The sequence below is a fragment of the Haliotis asinina genome, chromosome 1 (assembly GCF_037392515.1).
Source record: "Haliotis asinina isolate JCU_RB_2024 chromosome 1, JCU_Hal_asi_v2, whole genome shotgun sequence".
NCBI classification, from domain to species: domain Eukaryota; kingdom Metazoa; phylum Mollusca; class Gastropoda; order Lepetellida; family Haliotidae; genus Haliotis; species Haliotis asinina.
In genome coordinates this window covers 3,425,120-3,447,816 of record NC_090280.1, presented here as the reverse complement: position 1 = coordinate 3,447,816, position 22,697 = coordinate 3,425,120, and the positions used below count along the sequence as shown (strand labels likewise).

At 42.0% G+C, this 22,697-nt stretch overlaps 1 protein-coding gene across 4 annotated transcripts; it reads left to right on the top strand.

The window, feature by feature from the left end:
- Nucleotides 1–1,054: 1,054 nt before the first annotated feature.
- Nucleotides 1,055–22,364, top strand: LOC137278078 (uncharacterized). 4 transcript variants are annotated; one of them, XM_067810302.1, is made up of 14 exons: nucleotides 1,092–1,190; nucleotides 2,338–2,405; nucleotides 4,678–4,728; nucleotides 8,813–9,106; nucleotides 13,476–13,775; nucleotides 14,107–14,406; nucleotides 15,113–15,412; nucleotides 15,744–16,043; nucleotides 16,750–17,049; nucleotides 17,630–17,665; nucleotides 18,343–18,378; nucleotides 20,401–20,439; nucleotides 20,578–20,616; nucleotides 21,128–22,363. In XM_067810302.1, exons 2-14 carry the CDS (start codon nucleotides 2,342–2,344, stop codon nucleotides 21,364–21,366), a joined length of 2,298 nt encoding a protein of 765 aa, XP_067666403.1. In that variant the 5' UTR covers nucleotides 1,092–1,190; nucleotides 2,338–2,341; the 3' UTR covers nucleotides 21,367–22,363. The 4 variants fall into 4 exon arrangements, with proteins under 4 accessions (XP_067666565.1, XP_067666311.1, XP_067666485.1 ...); XM_067810464.1 differs by lacking the exon at nucleotides 18,343–18,378 and having other exon boundaries at nucleotides 1,055–1,190; nucleotides 21,128–22,364; XM_067810210.1 differs by lacking the exon at nucleotides 2,338–2,405 and having other exon boundaries at nucleotides 1,088–1,190; nucleotides 21,128–22,362.
- Nucleotides 22,365–22,697: the final 333 nt, after the last annotated feature.

Genomic DNA, 22,697 nt, shown 5'->3' with positions numbered 1-22,697 from the left:
GATCACCAAAAGGAAAGGTAGGATCACCGTGCTAGGGGCTACTGATCACCAAAAGGAAAGGTAGGATCACCGTGCTAGGGGCTACTGATCACCAAAAGGAAAGGTGGGATCACCGTGTTTGGGGCTACAGATCACCAAAAGGAAAGGTGGGATCACCGTGTTTGGGGCTACAGATCACCAAAAGGAAAGGTGGGATCACCGTGTTTGGGGCTACAGATCACCAAAAGGAAAGGTGGGATCACCGTGCTAGGTGTAACCGTGCTTGGAGCTGCAGGTCACCAAGGTATGATTACCGTGCTAGGGGCTACAGGTCACCACGAAGAAAGGTAGGATCACCATGCTAGGGGCTACAGATCACCAAAAGGAAAGGTAGGATCACCATGCTAAGTGCAACCGTGCTAGGAGCTGCAGGTCACCACGAAGAAAGGTATGGTCACCGTGCTAGGAGCTGCAGGTCACCACGAAGAAAGGTATGGTCACCATGCTAGGAGCTGCAGGTCACCACGAAGAAAGGTATGGTCACCATGCTTGGAACCAAGGGGACGTACAATACTCTGCTTCCATGATGGGTCCCTAACCTTTCTCCAACCTGGGAGGGAGACTGGAATACTGAAGCTGAAGCGCTGACATTTATTTAGACGTTCCTGTTTATGAATCTTCGAGAACAAAACAACGCAATTATGCAAATGCAGCTGCCCTAACCAGTTAGGACTGGGTCTATTTGCATCAGGCGACGTCAGCACCAAGACAAAGTCGTGTATATTAACATAGCCGTCGTGGACACCTTGTGTTTGGATCCTGTTTTTGGTGTCGTCTATGCGGAGGGCAGGGTATAATGAAGTACTATACTTTGGCATTAATGCAACTGTGAATACAGGTGGTAAAGCTTGTACTCGGATTCGCATGAGAGTTAGTGAAATAATTATGCTGTCAATAATGTGTTTGCTGGTAGCAAGTAGCTGACAGTTTGTAAAACCGTAATTCCCGGCGGCTGTGTGTTTGTGTTATCTCCGTGCTCACTCCTCCCTACCTGGAGTACGTACCTGTGTTACCTGGACACACCATCACTCTCACCTGCTCTGTTGTGAGGCAGTCTGTGATGGCGCGACACACCTGTATTATATCACAAGACACACCCAGAAGTGTACCTGGCCCTCAAGCTACTAGACTGACAGCTGGGACACGTAAACGTGAGTAGTTGGTCATCTTCATATATATTCTGGAAACGAAAATTGTACTGTGTATGTATCAAATACACATTTACCAAAAACTGAAATTTAGAAACTTAGTATCCGGTGTTTCGGGGATTTTCCACCCTGGACTAGTCACAAACGCACCATCGTTATCAATGTGAACAAATTCACTCATGTAAGTGGTACCACCCTTAACAACAAAGTGATAATGAATAGATTGCTGCTATTATGGTATTTCTATCGTAATTTACATTGCGGTTTGGTTTCCAATGAAGGTGGCATATATTTCCAAGAGCAATGACTCAACGTACTGGCTAGATGCAGCGTGTGAATCTGTACAGTATGGGCTGTCCTTGTCTCCTATCACGGTCAATCCTCAACAAATCCCAACAGTGACAGGAGATAGTTGTATCTGATACTCTTTCATTAAATTCATTGTTATTATAATTGTGATAACAGCTCCTATTTCAATCAGACTACAGATAATGTTAGCAGCTGGGGGTGAACAATGAAACAAATATCAATGAGGTGGTATGTAGTTTTCGTTTATTATTAAATGCCGCACTCAGCAATGTCCCAGCTATATGGCTGCGGTCTGTAAATAATCCGGTCTGGACCAGACAGTCCAGTGATTGGCATCTTGAGAATAATCCAATTCAACGAGCCTGACCACCCGACCCTGTTGGTCTTATGAAAAGCCTGACCACCAGATCACGTTTGTTTTGCAACCAATTCCAACCCTGATGTTCACAAGTCATCAAAGTGGTATAATAAAATGTGAGCGTGTGTTTGGACACATAATTTCCCTCGGTCTTACAATAAGGAGAATCGACCCTTGGCCTTCACTAAAGTCTCCAGTACAGAGGCACGGCTATCTCATTCTTACAAGGTCTATTGAGACAGCAATCTGATGAATGCACACCTGTTGACTGTGTCTTGACCCTCCGCTTGTGTTCTCAGCAGAATGTAAGAGCAGACATAATGCAAATGACACAAAGAGTGCAACGCAAATAGTGTTTGAGAGATCTAGCGTTAGGAGGCAGGTAACTGAGATATGACAGAGGGATTTCCCACTTGAGAAACACAGTGTTCTTGTTTTGTAATCTGTGTGAGATTTTTGTTGATGATGTTGTTTTGTTTGTAGACGGATGAGGATGGCGACCCGCGTGCTGGTGATCATTATTGTTATACTGGATTCTTCCTTCATCTGCGGTAAGCAGAACAATTCTGTTATACTGGATTCTTCCTTCATCTGCGGTAAGCAGAACAATTCTGTTATACTGGATTCTTCCTTCATCTGCGGTAAGCAGACCAATTCTGTTATACTGGATTCTTCCTTCATCTGCGGTAAGCAGACCAATTCTGTTATACTGGATTCTTCCTTCATCTGCGGTAAGCAGAACAATTCTGTTATACTGGATTCTTCCTTCATCTGCGGTAAGCAGAACAATTCTGTTATGCTGGATTCTTCCTTCATCTGCGGTAAGCAGAACAATTCTTTTATGCTGGATTCTTCCTTCATCTGCGGTAAGCAGAACAATTCTGTTATACTGGATTCTTCCTTCATCTGCGGTAAGCAGAACAATTCTGTTATGCTGGATTCTTCCTTCATCTGCGGTAAGCAGAACAATTCTGTTATGCTGGATTCTTCCTTCATCTGCGGTAAGCAGAACAATTCTGTTATGCTGGATTCTTCCTTCATCTGCGGTAAGCAGAACAATTCTGTTATGCTGGATTCTTCCTTCATCTGCGGTAAGCAGAACAATTCTGTTATGCTGGATTCTTCCTTCATCTGCGGTAAGCAGAACAATTCTGTTATGCTGGATTCTTCCTTCATCTGCGGTAAGCAGAACAATTCTGTTATGCTGGATTCTTCCTTCATCTGCGGTAAGCAGAACAATTCTGTTATGCTGGATTCTTCCTTCATCTGCGGTAAGCAGAACAATTCTGTTATGCTGGATTCTTCCTTCATCTGCGGTAAGCAGAACAATTCTGTTATGCTGGATTCACACAGCTGGGTGGGTTCACACAGCTGGTAAGACAGGTACTATAGGGGATGGGCCATCATTGCTGTCGATCTGCACCGGACGCTCAAACCTCCATAAACATATCTGACAAGCCTTTAGCTTGAGACGCACACTTGTATTATTCATTCCCCGCTCTCACGACATGAGATAAATCTCACGCCAAACCGTTTTCATTTAAAAATGAATATAATAATGCGTAAAAAATCCAACAAACAGATGTGAACACATCGTTTTCAGTAACTTTACCGAGGATCCGTAGAAATGCTTTGACTTCAATGAATTCAGGACCCGCTCTGGGAGGGCGACCTCGACTTCTCTTGCTTCATCTTGGGGTGGGAAGCTATGTATGAGATGGTACCTCGCTTTATCGCTGGTGATCTGATGGTACCTAGCTTTATCGCTGGGGATCTGATGGTACCTAGCTTTATCGCTGGTGATATGTACAGTGGTGTTTAGATTGCCTACTCGTGTTATTTATCTTAAGTTATTTCTTGCTGTAATATATCAACTGTCAGTTATGTTATTTATCCTTCAACAACACTGTTTTGGTATTGTAAATATTTTGTTTAAGTCGCGGTATGGTTGAAATAAAATTGATGTGCCAAGCGTTACCCACCTACCCGTCCATCTAAAGCTGATTACGGTTTATGATGGCTGTTAAATGACATAGCTGCCCACATTTATATTTCCCCCGCTACAACTTTATATCCAGCCCACTGATCACTTGATTGTCTGGTTTCTTTCCGGGCCCCGCCGCTGTACATGGCCCTGCTCCACAAAAGTCTCGTAAGTCAATGATCCCGTAACTCTTCCCGTGGCATTCGTACTTCCTATACTGTAACGTTGACATACGATAGTCGTGGTACTACGAGAGCCTTGTGAAATGGGGCCCGGCCTTCCCTGCAACGTCGTGGCCAAAATACTTTCAGAGGCAAATAATAATTCAGAGGCAAATTTTGTGAAGACATGTGCTCCCAGTAGGGCAGGCCATGTTTAGCCGCGGCGCTGAGGCCTGGTGCCATCACCGATTTTCAGTGATGCATCCACGTAATTTTCACATCTCTATTTTACTAAACACCAAACGGAATTTGTTTTTGAGGACGTCAGCACTGTGTCTACTAGTCTATTGCTCTGACAGCTGATACAAGTTGATTTGTCTCTGGGTGTCCTGTTTGGGCGCTGCCATTGCGTCAGGATAATAGTCACTATCGTATTCTGAAATGCACCACATTATGTTATATATTAGTTGTACAAATGACGCTTCCTTTTAGAAGATATTTTCGATGATAATGGGAGGGTTCTGCACCTATTTGAGACATCGTTGTTCGAATGTACAGGCAGGGCACATCACAGCCATTTTGTCAATACTCTTCTTCTTGTTTGTGTTTGTTGTGTACAAGAACAGCTTGTCATTTTAAAGAAGTAACATCTTATGTCAATGGCATTTTGTGTTCCAGCGCCGACCTCAACGTCAACAGAAACTGCGACTGTTACTACCCCTACTGCAGGTATTCCTGTTCGTACATTAATGTTTGTAATGTAGTATAGGTGTATGGTACAGGGTTTCACTGACACAGGACGTGTTCTTCTAAATAGTGTACAGGTGGGGAAGTAGTATAGACAGTGGTGGTTTGGGATCACGTCCTTGTCAAGGCCCCAATTTAAACATAATTAGGTGATAATGAATCTAGTGAAGAAATCGAGAGCGTAAATCTAATCCAGTTGTGCTGAAGTACAAACGTCTGCCGAGATGCATGCAAATCTTCACGGAAATCGGCCGAATATTTTCAGAAATATTGACTTTGAAGTGAGCATGGGGTCGGTTGGGAAAAGGCTAAAATATTAAACTTTTTGTCGTAATTAGGTCTTAATATGCACAAAAATGGTCAGGACTAACATGACTGGTTAGTCCTTCTCGCATGTTTTCCCCGGAAAAAGTAGTAGAAAATTTAAGTTCCAGTTAGTGATTTGGTAGTTCCAGTGTATAGCACTAAATAGAGTAGAAGATGGCAACCGAAACGACTTTCCAAAATATGAGCCTGTGGGTCGAAAAGTCTATAGGAGCACATCTCCTGTAAGACTGGTGAGAGGAGGGCTCCACACCATTCGTCATTTCCGGAATCTCCATCGCATCACAAGAGTCCTTGGTGAACCAAAAACAAGTGCAAACATACACACAACAGCAATTCATGAAGTGGCAAGAACTATATCCAGAAAAGAAGGCGTCCATCAGCGATCTACACACGTTGATTCCAAAACAGGAATGACGACTACTAGTACACAGCTATGGGCTGTCTTCTGTAGACTATAGAAGTGCTATACTCTGGTGTGCTGGACCTCAAGCGACTTGTGGAATGAATTTGGAAGAATCATGGTTTCCGAGAGCAAGGAGACTTGTCTTCTCCTATGCAATCAAATAGTCCGACAATTCTGGAGAAGAGCCAAATGTAGCATTATTGGCAAGGCTTCCTCCAAATTTCAACTACATGAATTACGAGTGATTGCAGAGAAGTGTATTCTGGATCTGCCTGGGATCGAGGAAAACGTTTGCAAGAAATACAAGAAGCAACACGTGTGGGAGAATGTAGAATGTAAGCATGGGCTATCCTAGAAGGCAGAAAGACAGAATGGCAGATAGAACAAGAGCAGTGTAGAGCTAAAGACCTGGAGAAATATACACCTGGAAATTAATCAAGCAACACCCCAATTTTTTCTATTGGAGCAACTTTGAAGTGTTCTGACAATCAAAATATGCCGGGTTGATATAGTTTGACACTTTTTTATTCAACAGACGATCTCTGACAAACAACTTAAAGGGAAAAAGTATCAAGACTTTGCTTTATTGCAACGAAATCCAAATTCTTAAAACTGTCTTAAATTCATGAAAAAATGGACACAATTTACTATTCATCCACAGACGTTGTTGTCAGGTGTATTAACACAAATGTCACATGGAAAGAAAGAACAGTCATCTGAGAGTCTGCACACCGACTTTCATCAATATCTAGTGTGTCCTCCCTGCGCACGCACCACCGATTCCAGACGCCTCCTCATTCCTTGGATGAGTCTCCGGATCTGATTCTGGGGGATCCTGTTCCACTCCTCATGCAGGGCAGCCGTCAATTCGTTGAGATTATGGACTGGTGGGTCTCTCTGCCTCACACGACGGCCAATAAAGTCCCACAAATGTTCAATGGGGTTGAGGTCAGGGCTCATGGCAGGCCATGGAATTCTGTCAATTGCATTTTGCCGCAAAAAATCATTTACAGCATGCGCCCTGTGAGGTCTAGCATTGTCGTCCATAAATATGGGTCTCGTTGCCAGAGGATGGTTCTCAAAATGAGGTACCACAGCCCTGTCAAGAACCTCCTGTTGGTAACGAACACCGTTAAGGTTGCCACGGATGGTAATGATATCCAACTTGCAGTTCATGGAAATGCACCCCCATACCATAACGGAACCTCCCCCAAAGGCCACAGTCTCCTGGATGTTCCGTGGAGCCATTGCTGTGTTCCTCTGCCTCCAGACCCGAGTACGACCGTCCACCATGTGCAGCAAGAACCGGCTCTCATCTGAGAAATGGACCTTCCTCCAAGAGGCAATGTTCCAGTGCAAACGGTCATTACACCAGGCCAGTCGGGCTGCCTTATGGGCTGGAGACAGTCTGGGTCGCTTGATTGGCCTCCTTGCCCGGTATCCTGCAGCTTTCAGACGATTCCGAACAGTCCTGTTCGAGATGGGTCTCCCTGGAAGCCACTCCTGTCTCAACCGAGAGCTCGAGTCGAAGGACCTGCGCCGTACAAGTCTCAGTAAAGCTCTGTCCTCCCGGACTGTGGTCTTCCTGGGTCTTCCTGGTCTAGGCAGGTCTTTAACTTCATTAGTGGCCCGGTATTTTTTCAAAAGTTTTGAAATTATGGAATGATGTCGTCCGATTTGAGTCCCGATTTGTCTTAGAGACATACCAGCATTCCTCATGCCGATTATTTGCCAACGAGTGGCCTCTGATAATTTCCTACGTGCCATGACATTGAAATGAATGAAAAACCGAATGCAATCGACAACCTGCGCTTGTAAACACCCCAGGGAAAAAGTGCATTTTTCGAAAGTTGAGGTTAAAGCAATGCACGTGCGCTGTGCAAGCTTCACGCGCGTCATATCAACCCATGAAAAGCTCATGCTGTATGTCAATACATCAAAATTGAATAATCAATCATCAAAATTACTTCGTTAAACTTTGTTAAGTTTTTATGTGTCTTTGAATTTGGTGTTGCTTAATTAATTTCCATATGTATAGTATGGGAGAAAAAGGAATACAGAAAGAGATTGTAAGAGACACACAAGAAAATAATAGCAGACGTTGCCAATACGACATGGTCTATTCTAGGATAGCGCAAACAGCTAGAAGCACAAACATCCAGCAGAGTGATCTTGTCTGAAAAAGGTACAGCAATACCGACAGTAGTTTGGGCAAGCAAAAGAAGACTGGAGCATGTCTTGGATGAGAAGCTTCAGAGAGGCCACAACGGACAACTACGGTTAAAAACGTTTTGGATACCGAGAGGCTTGGCCAGCAACAAAAAATAATACCCCATTGGCCTGCATGTCCGCATGGAACCCACAAGAACAGTCCAGAAAGACAGAGCTATATCCTGGAATCCTGTTGCTGTAATTGTTGCCTGAGATTCTAGAAAGCTATCTTCCGTAGAAACTGAAGCAATAGAGCAAGACTACAATGACCTGTTGAACAAGAAAATGCAACCCATAGTGGTAGAGGCTGCAATAGCCCCAGTTCCTAAGGATACAACCAAACTTCTAGATGTCTAACCTCAAAAATACATTCACAGAAAGTTTGCCACTGCAATTTTCCGGGGGAAAGCAAGAATTGTATTGTATCTGCTGCCAGTGGGAGGATGTGGGAGCCCAGCAACAGACATCGAAATATATGGATACTTTCTAGAGAAGGAAATGGCAAACCCTGGTGGGATAGAAGCTCTGCGGAAAGCAGACAGTTTGCCTCGCTGTAGAGTTGGTCCAGAAAAGACAACCAGGGGCACAGAATAGAAAACTTCCGGTGTACCCAGTATTAGTGGCCTAGTATATGGTTGGTCTGTTGGGCTTTTCCCAGCCATTTCTCGTCGCTTTTCGTCCAATGAAGAATACTCCAAGTTCTATCTCCAGTATGCAGCCTCTGCTTTGTGGAATGCCTCGAACGGGAAGTGACAATATACCTGCTCGAGATGTACAATGTATACACAGTACAACCTTCATTCCAGTTACCTACACACCTTCGGGTTGGGGGCTGGGGGTGGGGGGATTTCTTACACCTTTTGTCACGGCAAATTATTCACCGTAACACTTGTATTGAAGGTTGTACTATTGTGCTTGTATTGAAGGTAGTCCTATTGTGCTTGTATTGAAGGAAGTACTATTGTGTTTGTATTGAAAGTAGTACTATTGTGCTTGTATTGAAGAAAGTACTATTGTGTTTGTATTGAAGGAAGTACCTGTATTGAAGGTAGTGCTATTGTGCTTGCATTGAAGGTAGTACTATTGTGCTTGTATTGAAGGTAGTATTGTTGTGCTGTATTGAAGGTGCGCTTCCTCCAGCATGTGCTGGGGGTGTAGGTCAGCTTGGGAAGCAGTACACCATTGTAAGTACCAGACCTTACACAGCACTGGTCTGGGTGCGTCTCCATGATGGCCGCTACGTCGTCACCTGCAACCCCAGCTGCAGCCCCATCGCCGGATACAGAGCCACCATCAATGCTTCACACACTACACTCACCATTGACAGTCTGACACAAGACGATGTGGGTGGGTGGGGACTGTTGAATGCTACCCAGGTTGGAGCTGCACCTGTCACAGTGTGTAGACTGAGTGCTGTCAGTGAGTATTCCATATTTAAGATATATACTTCGTTCCACCACCATGTATAGTGTAATAAAGCACACTTTCGCCCTGAACTATTATAGTTAAGGCATTAGGAAGCAAGCGTCCGAGTGCACTCTCCTACCCAGAGTTCCATGCGGCGAGTCAGCATAGTATTTCTGCCACAGGCCAGAAAGATGTGACGACTCCTCACATCTTACACAGTCCATTTAATACTATGTATACAATTTCTTAAGAACACTTTCGTAACAGTGTAAAACAATATATAAACCTCGTCGTGTCGCTTGCGTTATGCCAGTATCATCTTTTGTTTACAAACAAGAGAAAGGTCCAGTCACGTGATATGCAAATTAGCCTGTGGCAGTGATGTTAGGTCATCGCTGCGCCGGAGTGTGGTCCGAGTGCTTTAATGATATAATAGTTCAGGGCGAAAGTGTGCTTTATTACACAATACATGGTGGTAGAACGTATTTCGTTTCTAAGATGACGTATTTATTAATTTCTAAGCCTAATTTCTAAGCCTAATCTATGGCAGAAAACAAACGACGGTGTCTGTGACCTAAATTAAGAATCCTCGCACAGGGCTAACTGACGAGCTGTTCTTTTGACATGTCAGCCCCCTACGTTAAGACAAACGTTACTAGAAAAACAAATGATGAACAGTTTGATGATGGTTTATGTTCGGGTTAAATATCTTCTCTAGATCATTTTAATTACATCCGAGATTCTCTTAAACCATACAAGGCTATATGACCGCCTCATTTCTACTACCAACGAAAGTTTAAATCAGTACATTCAGAGGAAGCTGACAAGTCAAGCGACATTCCACGATTGCATTATGGGAATGTAAACATTGCCAACATTACCCTGTCTCAGTAAGATTTTGAGTCGAACTATGAGACATTTTATCCTTCGGAAAACATAAACGTAATGTTTCCACAGTATTGCTGGCTGTGTGGTGCAACTGCAAACCAAGAAACGGGATGCGACGAAGCAGTTTACTGTGGGAGATTGTACGCGGCGATGGCAACTGACATCCATCGTGACGTCGGTTACATTGTGACGTAATACAAAAAAAGTTCGATTACGAGGGGGCAGACTGGAATGGCGCGGTGACGTCAACACATTGTGACGTAATGCAAAAAGTGCACATTATCGTCTGATAAAGTATTGTCGGCGCCTTTGATCTTTCGCCGAAGCATCTTAGAATTAGGAGATAAACATCATGTGTTGGCCAATTTCCGGGTGTTATTGAGTATTTGAAGCACGCAAACACCCGGAAATTGGCCAACACATGATGCTTATCGACATTGTAAACACAAAAGTAAACCAAGGGGTTTTACTGTCTGCACTCGTTTACATCGAGTAGGGGTACAGCAGTGAAGTGTCATCAGCTGGCCGTTTCAGCTGGTTCCCATGGTAGCATCTGGAGTTGCTCATTTGTGACGTCATTCTAACTTTACGTCACAATATGACTTGAATGACGTCACCACTGTTGATGACGCAACAAAACAATTGTTTACGTGTCAATACGCAGTGAATAGTCTTTCAGTTTCCGGGAATCTAAATGTTTTTCAACCAATCAGATTACAGAACACAGTGACTTTTGGTTTACAATGCAAGTTAAAGTAACTGACATTATATCACAGGATATAAAATTGTTCTGTTTTAGACAAGAGATTTCTTTTGCTAACAGAAAATACTGGTTCTAAGTGAAGGAGAAGTTCGTTTAATATCTCAATATGTTACACAAACATATATTACACAAATTGAATTAAAATATATGTAACAATGCCACATGTGATAAACACTGCCTGTTCTGTAACTGTTTCTTACAGTCTATGTCTTGATGTTTATTCACAAAATGGATTTCGAATGTGATGTTTAATTCATTATGCATTACAACCTTGGTGGCCTCATCTCGTGTGCATTAAAACAGGGAGCCTATATAGAGGGGGAGAAGAAACTCCTCGAAAAGCCGCTGAACGTATGTCTCGGGTCGTTACGTAACCAATGTAGCCAATATGGTGGCAGTGTAGTATTTAAGATTGAGCCCGGCTTACTTTCAACAGCTGATTAAGTTCGCTGAGCGTTGTAACAACTGAAATCCAACATGTAGAAGATAGGTTAACTATTTTGTCACTTCAGGGTAGGTCAAATAATTGGTATTAGTGTCCGTATTAGGACACTAGATTTGTAGTAAAGTTTCAAGTCACTATGTTATAGCTCACTGGCTTCTATTCTCGATTCACCGCCGATAAAAACTTCTTTCACACATTCGTTTAATTTTTAGAAGGAGAACATACCTTTAGTTGAAAGGTATTTGCAAGTAACAATGACAGTTTTGTGACTTAAAAATTGCTAGGGTGTAATTGAGGTGTGTGAAAAATATGACATTTCGCCATTGAAATGCTATACGCCGCTGTTTGAGTATTCCTAGTTACTTCCTCAAAAACATCTTTCACATACACCTTTAATTCATATGAGTTGAATATACTGTCAGGTGAAATGTGTTTGCAAGTAACAGTGATAGTTTCATAATCTAAAAAAGAATGTTAGGGTGCATTTGAGGTGTGTGAAAAATGTGACATATCGCCGATCTGCTCTGATCCGCCATTGAAATACTGTACGCCGTTGTTTGAAAGTTTCTAGTAATTACTTCAAAAACATCTTTCACATACACCTTTAATTCTTATGAGGGGAACATACTATCAGGTGAAATGTGTTTGCATGTAATAGTGATAGTTCCATAATCTAAAACAAAATGTTAGGGTGTATTTGAGGTGTGAGAAAAATTTGACATATTGCCGATCTGATCTGTTTCGTCATTGATGCCTGAGGATTATAGTTCCATAACTTCTTTCTTTCTTGTTGATCTTATTATTTGACAAAACTGGACAGGTGTTTTAAAAGGCTTTGTGAGAGTTTTACACTTTATGTTTGAGGGCAGTGTGATAGTGTCAGTTAACATTTTGTTAATGTCCATTCCATTCCCCACATGCAAGATATTTGAATTAATTATTAATGTAAACAAAAATGTTTCAAAGTAGGTTTTTTGAAAATACAGCTGATGTTAACACGTGTTCTGGCGATACTTTTGCGTTCTTTAAAATGTTTTTGGAGGGAAGGCCGAGGTGTATCATTTATTCTTTCATTTATTCACATATGTACTTATTTCTTTTATTATTTTTCTTTATTTCGTTCTTTCATTCACATAATTCTTGCTCTTAAATTCTTACTATAATTCATTCATTCATTGTAAAATTCTGATACAATAAACTGGCTGAAGTTGTTTAACTAGGGATAATCTACAACGTATACTCTATATAGACTCCCTGGTTAAACACAACTGAAGTTGCACTGGGAAGGAGCTAAGTTACTGTGTGCGTTGGAGCATGACGAGGCACACGTTAATTAGTACAAATGGTAAAGAAAGCAAGCGAGTGACCTATCCCTGTTGTAGAGTTTCCCTGATTAAAATGAGATCCATGTTCAAGTAAACTTTTCTTGTAAATCATCTAACAACTGCTAAACTGAAGGTGCGCTATTGTAGAAAATTTAAACTTGTAGATTGTCCCGAGTTCAGGACGCACTGTTCCTTCAGAAGCTCGACTGGGTTTGACTGATGCTGTACTTAAGACTGACTGCACAAAGACTTTACACAAGCCAAACGTTGTCAGAAAACTGACATTAAGTGTAGGTTCGTCCCTTGGGCATTCCCCACGTGAAGCGGACTTACTTTTCAATAATACCCACGGGCCATGCTATATCCATGTTATAAACCGACCGAAGATATATACTATAGATATAAGTTCAATATTTGGTATTCACTGATGACATCAACTGGGATGAGACTGGCATTATCAAGATAATGCCCGAGTCAGATGGAATTATTTAGATAATTGCCCGAGGAAGCGTGATTGTATCAGATTTGAAGGATATTACAAAAAAGTGTCCCCCGAGAACATCAGAGTGATGTCACTGTCGGATTGTAATTGTTGCTTTGACCCGACCAAGTGCCTAAACCATTAGACCTCTTGTCTTAAAACGACAATTAAACGGGTAAGTAAAATCCCATGTGTGTGTAGTGTCCTCCAGTATGCGAGAGCTTCCATAGCCCAACATCGGTAGACGTCTTGTGCCGGATGCCGTTCTGTGATATTCAGGTCACGACAGCTTGTAACATAACCAGAAGTTTGACTTCCTTGATAGCGCAATTACAGTTATTGTTAAAACTAAAACCGACGTGTTGATTCTGATGTTACATTTGTTTTTACTTTCACGGAAAAAGCTAGACTTCCGGTTTCTCAATAACCCCGTCTTTACACATTTTATATCCTCCCTGCCTGACGTTATCCTTGACCAGGACTTCCGCAGTGCAGCATCATCAGTGACGAGAACACCGACTCCCTGGAACCGGGAACACAGCTGACCCTGACGGTGAACATCACAGGCTACTACTGTTCTGTGGAGGCTGTGTTTAATCTGACCACAGGGCACGTGACGGAGGAGTTGATAGGGTCTCACAAAGTCAGTAATATATCTGACCTGTCGGTCAATAAAACATTCAGTGTTGATGTCAGGAGACTGGGTGACGTCACACTGAACTTTGTGTGTGACAGAATCTGGAAGCTAACGTGTAATGGCGTCCAAGAGCTATTTAAAAGTGAGTTGGATTATGCACATTATATAATAGCTAAATGTTGTTAATACTTTTAAATGTTTCAATGCATCGTGTGTTTGATATCTAATTATTTACAAGAAATGTAATAAACTGGGAACATGATATTCCCTGACAGTGTGTTTCTTTCTAGTGGGTGGCACATCTATTTTATATAATTTTATGTATATTTTATGTCGATATACATGTATGGATGAATTTGTATACATGTAATTCTCACAAAATATACATGCAACAAAGTTTTACTTTTTAACAATATTTGAGGGATGCTTTATCATCTGTTTCTTCAAAGTATCAATATGTCTTAAACAACCAGGCCCACCACGGTGCACCATCTCCGGCGACACAGACACCAACGCTCTGGTTCCTGGTACAAATCTCACTCTGAGTGTGGACATCAACAACTACTACTGTCCTCGGGAGACTGGGTTTAATCTGACCACAGGGCACGTGACGGAGGAGTTGATAGGGTCACACAAAGTCAGTGATATATCTGACCTGTCGGTCAACAAAACATTCAGTGTTGATGTCAGGAGACTGGGTGACGTCACACTGAACTTTGTGTGTGACAGAATCTGGAAGCTAACGTGTAATGGCGTCCAAGGGCTATTTAAAAGTGAGTTGGATTGAATACATCATGTTAATAATGGGATCAAATGTTTTTTTTATCTACAGTGTAATATTTAGATGTTATGTATATTTGTGTTTGATACATTACACTTATCAATATGTGTACATGGATGAAGTTGACACATTACACTTATCAATATGTGTACATTGATGAAGTTGACACATTACACTTATCGATATGTGTACATTGATGAAGTTGACACATTACACTTATCGATATGTGTACATGGATGAAGTTGACACATTACACTTATCGATGTGTGTACACTGATGAAGTTGACACATTACACTTATCGATATGTGTACATTGATGAAGTTGACACATTACACTTATCGATATGTGTACATGGATGAAATTGACACATTACACTTATCGATATGTGTACATGGATGAAGTTGACACATTACACTTTTATCACCATGAACACATAAATGAATAACATTTTTATGACCCACGTGATGAAGCCAGAGTGATATATATCATGTATGCACATATCACCTTTGTCTATTGACCATTGTTTCTGTATTTCCTCGCCTGTGACGTCATTACACAACTGAGCGTGACTTCAGTCAAGAGAGCCGTCCCACTTGTTTAACGTATCTTACTGCAGAAGTGTACATAATAAAAAAATGTTACACTCGAGTAAGTGTGCTCGTGCAAAATATCTCCATGTTTTGTTGTTTACAACCAGGTCCACCACAGTGCAACATCTCCGGCGACACAGACACCAACGCTCTGGTTCCTGGTACAAATCTCACTCTGAGTGTGGACATCAAGAACATCTACTGTCCTCGGGAGACTGGGTTTAATCTGACCACAGGGCACGTGACGGAGGAGTTGTCGGGGTCTCACAAAGTCAGTGATATATCTGACCTGTCGGTCAACAAAACATTCAGTGTTGATGTCAGGAGACTGGGTGACGTCACACTGAACTTTGTGTGTGACAGAATCTGGAAGCTAACGTGTAATGGCGTCCAAGAGCTATTTAAAAGTGAGTTGGATTATGCACATTATATAATAGCTAAATGTTGTTAATACTTTTAAATGTTTCAATGCATCGTGTGTTTGATATCTAATTATTTACAAGAAATGTAATAAACTGGGAACATGATATTCCCTGACAGTGTGTTTCTTTCTAGTGGGTGGCACATCTATTTTATATAATTTTATGTATACTTTATGTCGATATACATGTATAGATGAATTTGTATACATGTAATTCTCACAAAATATACATGCAACAAAGTTTTACTTTTTAACAATATTTGAGGGATGCTTTATCATCTGTTTCTTCAAAGTATCAATATGTCTTAAACAACCAGGCCCACCACGGTGCACCATCTCCGGCGACACAGACACCAACGCTCTGGTTCCTGGTACAAATCTCACTCTGAGTGTGGACATCAACAACTACTACTGTCCTCGGGAGACTGGGTTTAATCTGACCACAGGGCACGTGACGGAGGAGTTGATAGGGTCACACAAAGTCAGTGATATATCTGACCTGTCGGTCAACAAAACATTCAGTGTTGATGTCAGGAGACTGGGTGACGTCACACTGAACTTTGTGTGTGACAGAATCTGGAAGCTAACGTGTAATGGCGTCCAAGAGCTATTTAAAAGTGAGTTGGATTGAATACATCATGTTAATAACGGGATCAAATGTTTTTTTTATCTACAGTGTAATATTTAGATGTTATGTATATTTGTGTTTGATACATTACACTTATCGATATGTGTACATGGATGAAGTTGACACATTACACTTATCAATATGTGTACATTGATGAAGTTGACACATTACACTTATCGATATGTGTACATGGATGAAGTTGACACATTACACTTATCGATGTGTGTACACTGATGAAGTTGACACATTACACTTATCGATGTGTGTACACTGATGAAGTTGACACATTACACTTATCGATGTGTGTACACTGATGAAGTTGACACATTACACTTATCAATATGTGTACATGGATGAAATTGACACATTACACTTATCGATATGTGTACATGGATGAAGTTGACACATTACACTTTTATCACCATGAACACATAAATGAATAACATTTTTATGACCCACGTGATGAAGCCAGAGTGATATATATCATGTATGCACATATCACCTTTGTCTATTGACCATTGTTTCTGTATTTCCTCGCCTGTGACGTCATTACACAACTGAGCGTGACTTCAGTCAAGAGAGCCGTCCCACTTGTTTAACGTATCTTACTGCAGAAGTGTACATAATAAAAAAATGTTACACTCGAGTAAGTGTGCTCGTGCAAAATATCTCCATGTTTTGTTGTTTACAACCAGGTCCACCACAGTGCAACATCTCCGGCGACACAGACACCAACGCTCTGGTTCCTGGTACAAATCTCACTCTGAGTGTGGACATCAAGAACATCTACTGTTGGCGCAACACTGGCTTTGTTTTGACAACTGGTGGCGTCGACGACGTATTGCTGCAGAACCAGACAACCAACAACATCACCGACACTGCCGTAACTACCTCCTTTGTTGTCAGGGCTGATCATCTTGGTGATGTCCGTGTTATCTACATGTGTGACAACACAAACATATCACTCACCTGTGGCGGGGTTTACAAACTGACAGGTAGGTCTTGGAATACCTGTCAGGTGTCATAATGTGGCATGATATGCGTTTTATGCGCCCTCTGTCGCCAGGCCGCCGTATGAAACCTCTCGGTGGCTGGCGCGGGTTAACGGTTTAGCGTCAGTTCGGAGATAAGCGTGGCTTTTAAACACACACCTTAAAGATATTACACTTTTCTTATATACCTTTGATTTTCCAACACAGTCATTTCGGTTCTAACCGGGTTGTTAAGATTAAAATAAATGTATTCTGTTTTGAAAAATTAGGGGTATATAGCGTCATTATATACCTCTGAATGACTTTAATTAACCAATCACAATCCAGTATTTACTCATGAAGTGATCGTAGAATGCACGTTTAGCGGGCCAATGTGGGTTTAGCGGGCAATGCAATTAAATGGATAACCTCATACTGATTAAATTTACCGTCATCAGCTAGTCAGTTTGGCTTTGCAATTGGCGATACCTTATCAGCTGAAAAATGGCATAGACTGAAACGCATATGTAATGAAATAATACATATATGAATGTCCCTTCATCATAAAGAGTTATCAGTGAATGTTTTTTTCTTTATTTACCAGCTGTTTCGTCAACTCAAGAATCAATCACCTCCACAGGTACGTCAGCAAGATTAGTTTCGTATTTGATGTTAATAATTGTATTGGACTGCTATCGGATTACTGTTTCCATAGTGGCCAATAACGGAATTGGTTGGATTTGCCTTGCAGGAGTGTTTTGTCCTCCTCCTCTGGGATTTTGGTAAATAATCAATGGGCAATATGTTAATTGAAAAAAAGAAACCACCACAACAACAAAAACCCCATTAAAAAACAACAAAAACCTACCCCCCCAAAAAAAAACAAAACAAAAACAAACAACAACAACAAAAACAGCAAAAAACAAAAAAAGCAAACAAACAAAAAAGCCACGACACCCTCCTCCCTCCCCCAAGAATACCCCCTCCCCCAAAACCACCCCCCCAAACCCCCCCCCAAAACCCCCAAAAAACAAACAAACAAAAAACAAAAACAATAAAACCCCAACTATACTTTGATTTTGTCTTGTTTTCCGAAAAGCCCTAGAGAAAGTTAATGATATAATAATAGGTGTGGTATTTATTGAGAGACATTAATTTATTTGTAGTTCATTGTTCCTGTTAAGATTCAGGGTCAGTTGTAGCTGCAAGATTTTGACTCCAGGTAATACTTAGAGTCAAGTGGGATTTGGAAGCTTCTACAACAACATACACCTTTCTAACGGGAACTTAATCAGACTATTCTTCTCTTTTTACCAGCTGATTTCCAAACTAAGGAACCAATCACAATGACAGGTACGTGAGCAGCACAATCCTTGGTGAGATAAATGAGGCTGACTGCTGGAGTGAATGAGTGAATGAGTGAGTGAGTTTAGTTTTACACAGTGTTCTGTTCTCACGGTTGTGTACACTGCCCAGGAGAATGACAACCAATGTTCTGTTGTTACGGTTGTGTACACCGCAAAAAGAGAGACAACCAATGTTCTGTTGTTACGGTTGTGTACACCGCCCAAGAGAGAGACAACCAATGTTCTGTTGTCACGGTTGTGTACACCGCCCAGGAGAGAGACAACCAATGTTCTGTTGTCACGGTTGTGTACACCGCCCAGGAGAGAGACAACCAATGTTCTGTTGTCACGGTTGTGTATACCACCCAGGAGAGAGACAACCAATGTTCTGTTGTCACGGTTGTGTACATCGCCCAGGAGAGAGACAACCAATGTTCTGTTGTCACGGTTGTGTACATCGCCCAGGGGAGAGACAACCAATGTTCTGTTGTTACGGTTGTGTACATCGCCCAGGAGAGAGACAACCAATGTTCTGTTGTCACGGTTGTGTACACTGCCCCGGAGAGAGACAACCAATGTTCTGTTGTCACGGTTGTGTACATCGCCCAAGAGAGAGACAACCAATGTTCTGTTGTCACGGTTGTGTACACCGCCCAAGAGAGAGACAACCAATGTTCTGTTGTCACGGTTGTGTATACCACCCAGGAGAGAGACAACCAATGTTCTGTTGTCACGGTTGTGTACATCGCCCAGGAGAGAGACAACCAATGTTCTGTTGTCACGGTTGTGTACATCGCCCAAGAGAGAGACAACCAATGTTCTGTTGTTACGGTTGTGTACATCGCCCAGGAGAGAGACAACCAATGTTCTGTTGTCACGGTTGTGTACACTGCCCCGGAGAGAGACAACCAATGTTCTGTTGTCACGGTTGTGTACATCGCCCAAGAGAGAGACAACCAATGTTCTGTTGTCACGGTTGTGTACACCGCCCAAGAGAGAGACAACCAATGTTCTGTTGTCACGGTTGTGTATACCACCCAGGAGAGAGACAACCAATGTTCTGTTGTCACGGTTGTGTACATCGCCCAGGAGAGAGACAACCAATGTTCTGTTGTCACGGTTGTGTACATCGCCCAAGAGAGAGACAACCAATGTTCTGTTGTTACGGTTGTGTACATCGCCCAGGAGAGAGACAACCAATGTTCTGTTGTCACGGTTGTGTACACTGCCCCGGAGAGAGACAACCAATGTTCTGTTGTTACGGTTGTGTACACCGCCCAGGAGTGAGACAACCAATGTTCTGTTGTCACGGTTGTGTACATCGCCCAGGAGAGAGACAACCAATGTTCTGTTGTTACGGTTGTGTACACTGCCCACGAGAGAGACAACCGATGTTCATAACCAGCCAAAACGTCTTTACTGACAGAACATCGAATGGCCAGAGCACATGTCACTAGGCGATAAGGCTAACCGACAACTAATAATGTTACAATCAATCATTGCACACAGCATGTAGCAACAGTCCATCAATGTCACAGCAGCGGACATCAAAAATGGGCTTCACCCATTGTATCCCTGTGGGCAATCGAATCCTTGTCTTCAACGTTACTAGTGAACGCTTTAATCACAAGGCTACCTTACCACTCCAGTGAATGAGAGAAAACCTTGGGTTATCGCCGCTGTTTGCATTCGGAGAAGGAAGGACAGGTACCAGACGCTGGAGCAGTCCGTAACCAAAATAGATGGCCTCAGACATAGAAGCATGCCTAAAAAAGTCGGATTCGGACCATGATCATAGATTTCTGACTTGCCCAAGGGACACAACTCTACTCTACTTCACATGGCTCCAAGGATTCATAAACAGAAGGGTCAAAATATATTATTTGTCATAACGTAAGCTTTGCTAATTTGATGTGTTCATCAAAGTGCAATATCTTTTTCATGATTTTAATCGAAATATTGAACTCATATATAAACGAATGAGTAAGAGAGCTCATTAGTCTTTTATAGTCAATTTCCTGTTTTGTAGCTGGGCCGTCGACAAGAGCTGGAGCGTCTGCTGCTACTGGTATGTAAACAACCTCAAACTGTTTTCGATATACTCATCTTCAAATTACATATGCAAGTGCCCTGATTTGTATCGGCATTACCTCCTATTGTGGAAGCGCTGCTCCCAGGTTCATATTGTGAATTTTCTGTTTTGAAGCTGGCCTGTCTACACGAACTGGATCGGTTGCTGCCACTGGTATGTAAAAAAACCCAAACTGTGTCAGACCGTGAAGGTCAGGATTACAATTGATCTGAAGGAACCCGCCCTTGTCTTAAGAGGCAATTAACGGGATCGAGTGGTCAGGCTTGCTGACTTGGTTGATTCGTGTCATTGCTTCCCATTTTTGTAGATCTATGTTCACGCTGTTGATCATTGGATTGTCTGGTTTGTCTGGACTCGATTATTTACAGATCGAGCCAAAAAGCTGGAATACTGGTCAGTATGGCGTAAAACTAAACTAACTAGCTCACTAAAACTGTGTAAGATGCATATTAAATTACAAATTAAATTACGGTTTCAACTAACCTAGGAATAAGATTCTTAATTAAGGCATCACTTCCGAGTATCCATGAAGATCCGGAACTGTGGTTTCCTCTATCCACCCAGGAAGGCTGAATTCGGTTCACAAACACATCGATTACCTCAGTACTCCAGCTAGCGTGACTTTACTAAATTATGTGGTTTAATGATCTTGCTCTTTGTTTAGAGCTCTCACGACCTATGGGCGCTTCCTCACCAACACTCACCCAAGAAACGTCAGCGTTGCCAACAGTTATTACTGGAACGGCGTCAGTGTCACTCAACGTTGGTATAATTGTCCTAATTGTTGAGATTGTCATCGTTTTCCTTGTCGTTATCGTTGTCACCATTGTATGTTGTCGAAAGAAATACCACGCATACCGTCTGGCAAAGCTACAAAACGCAACAGCTTTACAAACGTCCTGACAAAATCAAGACAAAAATTTCACATCCTCAAAATCTATGAAAGAATGATGAAATTTTGAAATGAACATGAAAATGTGATTTTCTCATGACAATAGCGTCTATTATGAACTTATTTAGCAATCATTGATAACCACTGCGTTGGCATAATGGTTTCGAGTCGCTCATTGCAGTCGGCCCATTCTTAGTCTGTGTGTGGACATTTGGTCATATACACCCTACAATGTCATCAATATCAATGGTTTTGAAATCGTTAAAGTTTTCATGTATGTACTTTATGGGTGATTTTCATGTAACTGTATTCATGCACTTTAATATCGAACACATTCCATGGATGAGTTTGGAATACTTCACCTTCCATCAATGCACTTTGGACAGCAATACGTTCATGACCAGAGATAGTTGTACAAGCAGTTGCACAATTTTACAGAGCTCCCATCTCTAGCTATCGTAGCGTTGCGACTGTCGTACCTCCTATACAGACTTTCGAAACTCTCTTATCGCTAAGACAGACGTACGTTAATGTTAATCTATGACACTTACGACTATCTTAGCGCTAAGACAGCTTCGAAAATCTAGACCCGGTGACATTGACTTCTGACAGTTGAATCTCTGCGACAGCTTTGTGAAACCGGCCACGGTATGCTTATCTCGGAAAGAAACGGACAGATTACAGTCTAGCCCGCATGAAGCCTTATGTCAACAAAACGGGTCGAACAATACCCGATACTTATGTCGACAAAATGGGCTGAACAATACTCCGATACTTACGTCGACAAAACGCGCCTAAAAATACCCGATACTGTCGACCAAACGGGTCGAGCAATACCCCATAAACCATTTCATTCGCCAGTTATTCTCCAGCTATGCATTATTCGAGAATATCTCAGCTGTGATACGAGAATATCACTGAGAACGAGTTACGAGAACTGTTCGGGTTATGCAGGGTCTCGCAGAATGTACAGTGCGCTGTTTATGCAATAAATGCGTTTGTACTCTAGTGCACTATGTTATTATTGTCCGTCAGTCTCATCAAGTCAACGCTACTGGACACTCTTCAACAGTCAGCTACAAACACATAGTTATACACTGAATACCATAGGAAACGTTACCCGCCTTCCATATTGTCGGAGGTACCTATCTTCAGCTGGCGTTGTGATGCGTGGACGTCCACTTCTTGGTCTGTTTATGGTGACTCGAGTCTCTCCGTAGCGCTGAATACGTCTTATAACTGTTATACCGTGTCATTTAATGGTGTTTCCAACAACGTTGTATATCGTCCCCATCCGCACCATGCCAATGGCCCCTTTTCTCACCTCAGCTGTTAATCGTGG

What these genes read in the sequence shown, in the direction of transcription:
- LOC137278078 (XM_067810210.1), top strand. Translation starts at nt 1,100, where the DNA reads ATGGCGCGACACACCTGTATTATATCACAAGACACACCCAGAAGTGTA. An exon ending in CGTCCAAGAGCTATTTAAAA is followed by an intron (nt 15,413 to 15,743) that starts GTGAGTTGGATT and finishes TTAAACAACCAG; the next exon opens with GCCCACCACGGTGCACCATC. An exon ending in CGTCCAAGAGCTATTTAAAA is followed by an intron (nt 16,044 to 16,749) that starts GTGAGTTGGATT and finishes GTTTACAACCAG; the next exon opens with GTCCACCACAGTGCAACATC.